The sequence below is a fragment of the Leptonotus elevatus genome, chromosome 18, assembly GCF_054856555.1.
Source record: "Leptonotus elevatus isolate MCC_2025b chromosome 18, RoL_Lele_1.0, whole genome shotgun sequence".
Classification (NCBI taxonomy): Eukaryota; Metazoa; Chordata; class Actinopteri; order Syngnathiformes; family Syngnathidae; genus Leptonotus; species Leptonotus elevatus.
The window spans coordinates 16648371-16658872 of record NC_141256.1 but is presented as its reverse complement, the minus strand read 5'-3'; the positions used below and the strand labels follow the sequence as shown (position 1 = coordinate 16658872).

Below are 10502 nucleotides of genomic sequence, written 5' to 3'. Positions count from 1 at the left end.
TACGTCTTTATTAAATAAATACTCGCACGCTGATTCCCGACTACACATCATCAGGTGGGCAACAGGAAATAATCCAATATTACTCATTGGTCTGAAAATGACCATTTATTTATTTACCAAAAAATCAGTTCACTGTCACTCCCCTAGATGGGCAACCTAAATTCTAATATTTGCTCCATGAAACTGTATTAATTAATTAATCCCTGTCCTGCCAACTCTCCGTTACACAGTACTTCTCTTGACAGCACTGCTTCTAATACATGTGTATATGGCACTTTTTTTTTGTGTCCAATCAGATTTTAGCCCCTGTGTTGCCATGTCAATCTAATTCTCAGAATAAGTATGCTAGCCCATTTAATTAGCAATGAGCCTGTTTCTTGAACCAACCAGATTATTTATTTTTTTGCACTCACACAAACACGCACAAATACAAACATGGTCTCTCCCAGGCAGAGAAGCGAACCCACGGCAACCTGCGCCGTAGGCAAGTACAGCCCTGAACCAAACAGATTTCAAATTTGCTGCTGAACTCGATGATGTCGGCGTTCTCTGGTCTCAGCAAAAAAGTTGTTACAATCAACTTCTACTAGGCTGAATGACTTGAGACCTTTTCACACTGCACTTAGCAGAGCGCAGCGCACCATTGATGATCACAATCATTGTGTAATGTGAATGTACTGTCATGTCGGAACGGGCTTTGGCGGAGTGATTTCGGAGTGCGGAACGTAATTTAGAACATAGAGGAGGTAATAATTCATGTGGTGTCCCAGCATCCCAAGCTTTGGTAGAAACAAATGAAATTCATGTTCAAACAGCGGAAAAAGTCTCCTACTTCCAAATATGGGTAAGATGAGTGGCAAGCCCTTCCAAATACACCGAAGCACCGTGGTCCTTGCCACGCGGTGAACACCAAGAAAATCATGTTTATTTGAACAAGCATTTAAGTTTGTTTTTGTTGTTTTTTACTTAATACTGAGGTAACATGCACAAAGCCTCAAGAAATTTACTTTTTTGGGGGGTAACAAATTGGATGGAAAGCTTTAAGGGCTCATGAGACTTCATCTAGCCATCACTACCCCAAAAAAATTATATATACATATTATAACAGGTTTTTTTTTAACCACATAAAGAAAAACATCAAATTCTTCATGTTTTTTATCTTCTTAAAATAATATAAAATTTAAAATAAAAACGTGTATTGTCGTACGTGACTTCATCAGAAAACAAGATTTTAATTTTATTATTTCCCCTAATGTCTTCATAGGACAGTTTGCTCGTTAAAGCAAGGAGAACTCCTCCCCCTCCGAAATGCAGCTCTACCGTGACGTATTATCCGGTACTGACTTCGACCTATTTCAAAATAAAAGTCAGTCCTTTGTCATTGTAACTACCAAAGGAGTTTTAAGAAAACAGTCAGACGTAGAATAGAGAGACTAATGTCATAATTGCATGGATAAACAAGACAACAATCGAGATGTGTTTGAAACGCCGGTTGTTAGAAACACGGCAATGAGCTGGTGCATGTGTCCTTAATGTTGTGACCAAGCAACGATGAAAACAAACAAAGGTCTCCTTATATTTCGCGTTAATTACATCATGAAACGACGTCTAGCTCTAAATGAGCATTTTGACTTTGTTAAAAGGAACGTATGAAAGAACGCCGTAATGCCGCAATGGGTGACGCTCGCTTTAACTGTGAAGGAGCGCCTGCCCCCCGCGCCGGAAGTTCCCTTGTTGTTCCTCGCTGGGAGCTCACACAGGCGAATCAGAAAATCAATTAAGTTATGAAAAATACCATTAATTGCCTTTCTTTGTCGCCGCGGCTCGCGAAGAAATGGCGGACGTTCGTGTGTGGCGCTCTCGCGGAGCCACACTTCTTCTTTGACGGGGTGCGCTGCGGCGGCGACGACGACGAGGAGGAGGAGCAGGACTACTTTCTCCCTTTCGGTGAGTTAGCATGATTGCTCACTTGGACAAGTTGACGTTAGCTTACTCGTTTCAACAAAATAAAATGGGGGGGAAGCTACGCCGTGATTACCGGTAGCTGATGACATTTTAGGACGAGGCTCGTAAAAGAGGCGCTTTTGTGTGTGCCTCGCGGGGGTGACTATGTGTCAATCGGTGGCCTAAAATGTGGAATTGTGTGGCGTTTTCTCCGTATGTTGGCTGCTGCTAGCCGCATGCTCTTTTGTGGACATGTTGTCATTAAGTCTCCCCCCCTCCCCCTTGCATAAACAGCTGCTAATATTGTCTGCATTTTTCATGCTACAAGATGAATTATTCATTTACTCCCCAATCACTGTTGGGGTTTCTCTGCAGCGGACTATATAGTTAGTTACCTCATCTCATCAGTCATCTGAAAATGACAATGTTTTTCAACAACACTCGGGCGCGTCGTAAATGAGTCATTGTTGTCGCATAATTACTACGTCACTTAGTGGCCCTTCCGAAAAAAAAAAATATGGGGCAGATAATGAACTTAAATGACAGTGTAACATCATTACGTGGTTCATGAAGAGTGAATTTTACAAAACGAATACACATAAGGCGTTATGTCCGTCTGTGTCGTGCCTTGAGATTCGAGTTGAATCCGTTCCATGACCATGCTCGCTACGCAAAACACACGTATCTCAAGGCATTTCAAAGTCCCCGTCGGAAGGGAATGGAAATGACAAAATTTGTTACAGCCCTCCCCAAAAGGTTGTAACCTACTTTTAAGTAAGAATAGCCCTCTCTATACAGCATTCTATTTGATAAAAACATGCATTGATAACCTAATCAAATGCAATGCAAAAAAATTAAAACAGTTTGTGCATCACGATTTCCTGCTTGAACTCAACACTGCGTGCAGTTCATTTTGCTGTACGTGCCTTTGCCACCAGGGGGCAGTGTGATAAGACAGAATAGACATCAATAGGGTCACAACTGCTCAGTAAGATGCAGTAATGAGTACGTTTTTTTTTTGCAGGGGATAAACATTTTGTATTTGTTTTATGTTTTTTTTTTTTATATATATAAATGAATACAATGAAAATAAATATCAAGACGTCCTTTGTTTGTGGTGAAGGGAACAGTACGGTGGGCTGATGCTCTTCATTGCCACAAGTGGTAACAGAGTGCGCATTGATTCAAGAGCCGTTATTGGCCGCAGCTTGACGACCGGTCACCAAGCAAGCGCGCACGCCGCCTGCATCACTTAAAAGGCCAACCTGCACTTCCAACTCTAAAGACATCACAGACACGCTGTGACAAAGCAAATGACGGGCAACTTTTGGCTTCGCCGCCACTTCTAAGCGGCTGCCGTCGTTTTTCGAAGTTAAAAACAAGGTGCTTTTTTTTTTTTAAACCACATTTTCTATAGGCAATATTGCACAGAAAATCTTAACAAAAACAAGCTTAACAAGTCTTGACTTGTTCGTTGTTATGAATCTGAATTGAATAAAACACGCTTGATGAACGTATTCAGCGGTGGCAGTAAAAATGTTGGCTTGATGATGAAAATATGACAAAACGGCTCTCCAAAATGTTAATCCGCACATTGAGTCATGACCTATTCAACATCCTAACTAGATGTTGTTTTCCAAAGAATATTCCAGATTTTTTTTTTGTCTCCAGAATTTTCTGAAAATCCCTCACAGATGTACGACGACGAGGAAGTCAGCGGGAAGACGTCGCCAGCAAAGGAGAGGCTGACTGGAAGATGCCAAGGAAAAAACAGCAGCATCCACAGCCAGTCAAGTGTAAGTCCTCCCGACGCGTGCGGTTCGAGTGACCACTTGCACCACCAGCGGCGTCTCAATTCTTTTTTTCTTTTTTTTTTCTTTTCCGCCGTCAGTGGATGCAAAAGCTGCTGTAGCCGTCGAAAGTGCAGGAAACCTCGCCTTGGACACGGACTTCCTTCTGGAACACGACCTTCAATTTGGTGATCCTTATCGCAGCGGCAAGATTCTTGGCCTGGAAAAATTCTCAGGTTGGTCATCGACATTGTTTTGACTTTCCAAAATGTCCGCGTGTGGGGCCAACTGTGTTGGAAAAAAAGGAAACATTCTCAAAAAGCGGCAGACGTCAAACAAAAAGTATTTTTTTGCTGGTTCCTCCTGGATGTGAGTGGATCTGCAACGTACCCTCACGTGATAAATTTTACATACAAAATGTAAACTGGCAAAGCAGCAGGTGGCGCTATCACGGTTCGGAGTTTTTAGCCAATCAGAAGCCTGAAGGAAGCAGTTAGTGGCAAAAAGACAATGGCAACAAAAGTGATGGGGAAAAAATGAGGAAAGGTCAATGTGATACATACAATATGGGAAAAAATCAAACCAACAGGGGGCGCTATAACAGTAGGTTGTTTTTAGCCAATTGGAAACCAGAAGAAGGATATAAAAACAGAAGGGAATTAAATTCATCATCGACAGCAGCCGAAGCTTTTACATTATAAAATTCTGACTTGTATTGAGTGATGTCAAGTTATGACATTTTTTAAAATGTAAAATTCTGTTATGGATACTCATGAAATTGGACTGTTGTGACTTTAATGTTCCCATTTTGTCATGTGATTTATTTACTTTCTCCATAAAATTGTGACTTTCCTCGCAGAAACGTACAACGAAGATCTTGTTCATTGTAAAATCATTACAACTTCTTCGTATGTTCCAACTTATTTCTTGCCGTCATTTTATTTATGTATTTCCTACAGATGGCTTTTGTCAAAAATAAATCACAGCTGGCATAGTTTATCTTTAGCGCAAATAAACGCCTTCGACTTGAGCAAGCACATCCAAACTGCTCCGTTTCCTGTTGCGGGGTGAAATACAAGCACAAAACGTACAAAGGAAACGCGACGCCATTATTCTATAAAGTACGGAAAAAGAAAAAGAAAAAAGAAAAAGGAACGTATGACCATTACCATCAAGGACACCATCACGAGGGCAGCACATTCATCATCATCATCATCATCATCATCATCATCATCATCATCATCATCATCATCTGCTGTTGCCTCTGCTATTATCATTACCACATCATCATCATCATCATCATCATCATTACCATCAGCCCTCACAAGCATGGTCATCATCATCATCATCATCATCATCATCATCATCATCATCATCAGGCTCTGTAATCATCCACCAGGAAGGCAAGGTGGGGGGGGGGGTGTAGGTGGAGGGGGTGGGGGTTACCACCAAAAAGGGGGCGACCCAAACTCTTTGCTCACATTCTCTCTCGGCGTCTTGTGAGGCAAAGTCCCGTTTTGCGAGGCAAGCGTCGTCTTGTTGGCGGATCTCTGCAAGCGGTGAGTATCAAAAAAGATGACGTTTGCTGATGTCAGATTTTGGTCACAAGGACGCATGACACGCATGCACTTTGATGAAGATGATGATGATGATGATGATGATGCAAGCTCCTTTTTCTTGCTTTGAGCTCACAGCGTTGATGTTTGTTAGCAAGGGTGGGGATGAATGTCTGCGGTCGGCTTCCACGATTGGATTGACTTTTCAGCCAGATTTTTTTTTTTTTGGGGGGGGGGGGGGTGGAAGGCTCACGCATGGATCTGAATGGCAACGTCGCAGGAGGTTGGTATGGAAGAAATTAAGATGGTTTGGGACATTTTGCAAAATAATTGTTTGACGGCGAGTGTCAAATGTTGCGTTTGTGAGCTCTCGTCTTTTATCGTGTTTACAGCCACTGCCGGTTTTCTGTTAAGTTCAACACTGTTGTGCCTCATGGTGGCAATTTGCATGAAGAAATTGTGAAAATGGCACTTTTGGCGCTTTTTGAATTGAGCAGTAATAAATGTAATGACGCATATATTTGTGGAGACTCGGTTCAAGTTGTATTTTACACGTTAAAGATTAGATAGCTCTTGATATGAAAAGAAAAATGCACTGGAGCTGTTACCAACATCTTACAAATGCAAATATGCCATCTAGTGGCAGAAAAATTACCAACGGAAAACAATCTCTCACTCGTTTTTAACGTTTTTATGAAATTTCTGGATCAAACATTCCACCCCCCCACTTTTATGTTAACAAGAGTATGAAAACTTAGAACAAAATATTTTATTGTAAATTTAGAACGGATAAAAAAGATTGCGTTTAATCGTGAGTTAACTATTGAAGTCATGCGATTAATTACGATTAAAAACCATGAATAGCATTTTCTGTAAAGCACTTTGTATGTGAAGTGCGCTATAAATAAAGTTTTGATTGATTGTGCCACTTTTGTAAACGGATGATGTCGCGGTCAGTATTGTTGACCTTGGTCTCGGTGTCCTCCCTCCGCAGAGGTCGCTGCTGAGATCGGTTTCTCTGTGTATCCTCTGTGTGATGAGGACAGCTCCGACTGCAGCAGCAGCAGCAGCGGCGGCGACGACGGCGACGGCATGGATAGCGAGACGGAAACCTCCCACAGCAGCACCCCCGACCACAGCCGGGAAGACGACGGGCGAGCGGGCCGCTCCGAGCCGCCGTTCCCGTCCTACCTGACGTGCCGGGGCTGCGGCCAGCTCCGCGACGACCACCTGGGCGCCTCGGTCGACCTGCCGAGTCCTTACTGCCTGCGCTGCTGCAAGGCCTCGCGGGACCCCAAGGGCGGCGGCGGCGGCGACTTCGCCTTCGGGAGCCTGTCGGAGCTCCACGCGCACTCGCCGCTGGACGGCGCCGGCGACGACAAGAACAAGCTACACTCGTGCCACCTGTGCGGCTTCTCGTCGCGCTACGCCAACCACGTCAAGCGGCACATGAAGACGCACAACGGCGAGAAGCCCTTCAACTGCCCCGTGTGCGCCTACGCCTCGGCGCAGCTGGTCAACCTGCAGCGCCACCTGCGCATCCACACGGGCGAAAAGCCCTACAAGTGCGAGAGCTGCGCGTTCGCCTGCAGTTCCCTGGGCAACCTCAAGAGGCACCAGCGCATGCACATGCCCGCCGGCGCCGGGCCCGAGGCGCACGGCGGGCCGCAGCAGCAGCACGCCGCGCTCAGACCCGCCGGCGGCGTCAAGAGACACAACGCGGGCGGCCACAGAGCCAGCGAAGAAGAAGAGGACGAAGCCGCCAAGGGTACGTTGGCCTTTCAGTCCGCTAGCTTAATGCTAATGCTAGATAGCATCCGTTTGGGGGCTTTTTCCCTTGCAAGCAGCAGCTTCAACACAACCAGTGCAACATAAAGACCAGGGTCTTTGATTTCATTTTTAGAAATTTGTCTCTAGGCAGAGGATAAAGAACATGGCTGAGTACTGTTATATTGTCAGTCTAGGTCAGGGTTCACCCATTCCAGTCCTTGAGGTCCGAAGTCCTGCATGTTTTCGAGGTTTCCGCCCACTAGCACACGATCAATTGTGCTAGTGGGCGGAAACGTCTAAAACCTCCGGACTCGATGACCGGAATTGGTGAACCCTGATACAAACTGACAATGTAACTATCATTTTCAAATAAGAGAATTTGACTGCAGAATCCAATTGTGTATCGTTTCAGAAGTGGCCGCAGCCTCAGCCCACCTGACGCTGGCGGCTCAAAACGCCGACTACCTCTCGGCCTTTGAGAGTCTGAAAGGGGCGTCGCCGCAGTCCACGCCGGCCCCCAGCGTCGCTCCCAACCACCCGCCCGGCAACAGCCTGGGCGCCAGAGGCAGCAGGCCGCCGGCCCCTCCCCCCGCGCCGCCGTCGTCGTCGGCGGCGTCGTCGCTGTTCCCCTTCACGTGCCGCCTGTGCGGCGCGGTGCTGGAGGACGAGGACGGCTCGTCGGCGCAGATCTGCGCCAAGTGCACGCTGGAGATGCTGACCAAGGACACGTCGTCGTCGCCCGGCAGCCCCGGCGAGCGCGGCGACAAGGTGTACACGTGCGCCGCCTGCCCCTTCCTCACGCACTACCCCAACCACCTGGCGCGCCACATGAAGACGCACAGCGGCGAGAAGCCCTACAAGTGCCCGCAGTGCGACTACGCCTCGGCGCACTTCGACAACCTCAAGCGGCACCACCGCGTGCACACGGGCGAGAAGCCCTACAAGTGCCACCTGTGCGACTACGCCTGCGGCAACCTGGCCAACCTCAAGCGGCACCAGCGCGTGCACTCGGGCGCCAAGCCCTTCGTCTGCGCCGTCTGCAACTACAGCTGCAACCAGAGCATGAACCTCAAGCGCCACATGCTGCGGCACACGGGCGAGAAGCCCTACAAGTGCCAGGAGTGCGGCTACACCACCGGCCACTGGGACAACTACAAGCGGCACCAGAAGAAGCACGGCCACGCCACTGACGGCTGGGTCAAGATGGCCCCCGCCGCCCTGGCCAGGAACCAGGACGACAAAGGCGGGCCCCGGGGCGGCCACAGGAAAGAGGCGGCCGGAGGTGCGGCGGCGGCGGCGGCGGCGGACATGGCCTACATGGCCAGGGAGGGCGCTCAGACTTTACAGCACCCCAACTGGAAGCTGGAAATGGTCTAAAGTCGCCCGCCGCCCTTTTGGGTCAACATTTGGATGCCTTGTCTTCGGTTTTTGTGCTTACGTGTGCCGTCTCCCGAGTAGGAAGGCTTAACGACCGCTGGATCCCGAGAGGCTGGTTAAAAATGACGCAATGCAGCACGAGCGGAACCCCGGTCCTTGAACGTGTCGTTGTTAGAGAGTACAAGAGAGGCCACCAGAGGGCAGTATCGGAGCCGTCGCAACAATTCAGTTGACTTCATTGCTCCAAAAAGGAAACTTGTCCTGCCCGGCAGGGAAATCTGATTGACCAATTTTGTTAATAGCTCTGGAGGACCAAGAGGTCGTATTGGTCCAGAAAAATAAAGTAAATTTAACACACCTCCATCTTCCACCTTCTCTCCATGTCATGCACACACTCGTGGTTGACAATGAGGCGCTCTAACGCCGCCATGCCAGCACAAAGCCCACACCGGCATCATGTTGGACTTAAAAAAATAAAAATAAAATAACTACTGGCATTTCCAACTTTGTGATGCGCGTGCACTCATGGCCAATAATGAGGCGCTCTAAATTGGCCACACTGAAGAACAGCTGATGCGAATGAAGGTGCTCGCGTCACCCGACATTTGCGACAGCTCTTACAATTACCGCTCCAAAGCTTAAAAATAAAAGCGAAAAGAAAATGCCAGGTCAGCTTCATCCCCCATTTTGCATCCGTGTCACATATAACAAATTCCGGACACGGGTGGAATCCCCTTCGTACTGCTCTGGTTCTACCTGCGTTGGGACTTGTCGACCTCATTGTGGGATCCCCCTTACACGGCGACTGCTCAGATGCTACCCCTCAAAATGGGGGAAAAGTGACAGCGAACCTTTTGCAAGCAATTTGCATGACGGGCGAGCGTGCCTTGAAAGTGATGAACTCTAAGCAAAGTGCTTCTTACTTGTCGATTTGCCCCCAAATGAACCCGCAGCGCTCTCGAAGCCCGCGAGAGGGACGAGGGCTCATCTGTAACGTTTCTCGTCATCGGTGTTTAGATCTTAACGTGTAATTGTGCGCGTGTCGTCCGTTTTCTTTTCTCACTGTGAAAAATTAGCCCGTGGTTTACTTGAAAACAAAAAGATGGCATTATTAGAACGTCAGCATGTGTCCATTTTTATTTTTCTAATATTACTCTACCTAGAAGTACATAAGTTAATATATACAAATATACAGGATAGGATGGTGGTCTGTGTCGTTTTCCCCTGACAAAGTGGCGAGGAGCTCATTTTTGCTTTTTTTGTATGAAAGGAAAAAAAATGTGTGGCCAACTTGGCGCCATCTGAAACGGTCGATTCCCAAACAGCCGCCCGCCAAAGTTGTTGTGATCAATTGCCTGTGTCCTTTTATGCAGCGTCTGTCTCATCAATGCCTTAACAAAAGCAACAATTTACACACAAACACTTTGTTTCATTAAATAGCTCATGACTTGTCTCCATACAATAAAAAATACACTATTTCCTCATAATGTGGTCAAGTGTTGTTGTTTTTTTAACTCTGCTAGAGTACCATAGTTTGTCCATTTTGTTAAAAGTGTTGTTTTTTTTAACTGCTAGAGTATCAGTTTGTCCATTTTGTTAAATGTTTTTTTTTTTTTTTAAACTGCTAGAGTATCAGTTTGTCCATTTTGTTAAAAGTGTTGTTTTTTTTAACTCTGCTAGAGTATCAGTTTGTCCATTTTGTTAAAAGTTTTTTTTTTTTTTAACTCTGCTAGAGTATCATAGTTTGTCCATTTTGTTAAAAGTGTTGTTGTTTTTTAACTCTGCTAGAGTATCATAGTTTGTCCATTTTGTTAAGTGTTGTTTTTTTTAACTGCTAGAGTATCAGTTTGTCCATTTTGTTAAATGTTTTTTTTTTTTTTTAAACTGCTAGAGTATCAGTTTGTCCATTTTGTTAAAAGTGTTGTTTTTTTTAACTCTGCTAGAGTATCAGTTTGTCCATTTTGTTAAAAGTTTTTTTTTTTTTTAACTCTGCTAGAGTATCATAGTTTGTCCATTTTGTTAAAAGTGTTGTTTTTTTTTAACTCTGCTAGAGTATCATAGTTTG

General features: G+C 45.9%; 1 protein-coding gene across 4 annotated transcripts; it reads left to right on the top strand.

The window, feature by feature from the left end:
- Positions 1–1682: 1682 nt before the first annotated feature.
- Positions 1683–8795, top strand: znf513a (zinc finger protein 513a). Of its 4 annotated transcripts, none has more exons than XM_086061608.1 (5): positions 1683–1947; positions 3616–3740; positions 3836–3970; positions 6285–7058; positions 7473–8795. In XM_086061608.1, the coding sequence occupies exons 2-5, from the start codon at positions 3701–3703 to the stop codon at positions 8435–8437; spliced, it is 1914 nt and encodes a 637-aa protein (XP_085917734.1). In that variant the 5' UTR covers positions 1683–1947; positions 3616–3700; the 3' UTR covers positions 8438–8795. The 4 variants fall into 4 exon arrangements, with proteins under 4 accessions (XP_085917734.1, XP_085917735.1, XP_085917738.1 ...); XM_086061609.1 differs by lacking the exon at positions 1683–1947 and adding an exon at positions 3005–3327; XM_086061612.1 differs by lacking the exons at positions 1683–1947; positions 3616–3740 and having other exon boundaries at positions 6337–7058.
- The last annotated feature ends 1707 nt before the right edge of the window (positions 8796–10502 follow it).

Coding starts and splice junctions, on each gene's coding strand:
- znf513a (XM_086061608.1), top strand. CDS start 3,701: ATGCCAAGGAAAAAACAGCAGCATCCACAGCCAGTCAAGT. Junction 3,741..3,835: donor GCATCCACAGCCAGTCAAGT/GTAAGTCCTCCC, acceptor TTCCGCCGTCAG/TGGATGCAAAAGCTGCTGTA. Junction 7,059..7,472: donor AGAGGACGAAGCCGCCAAGG/GTACGTTGGCCT, acceptor GTATCGTTTCAG/AAGTGGCCGCAGCCTCAGCC.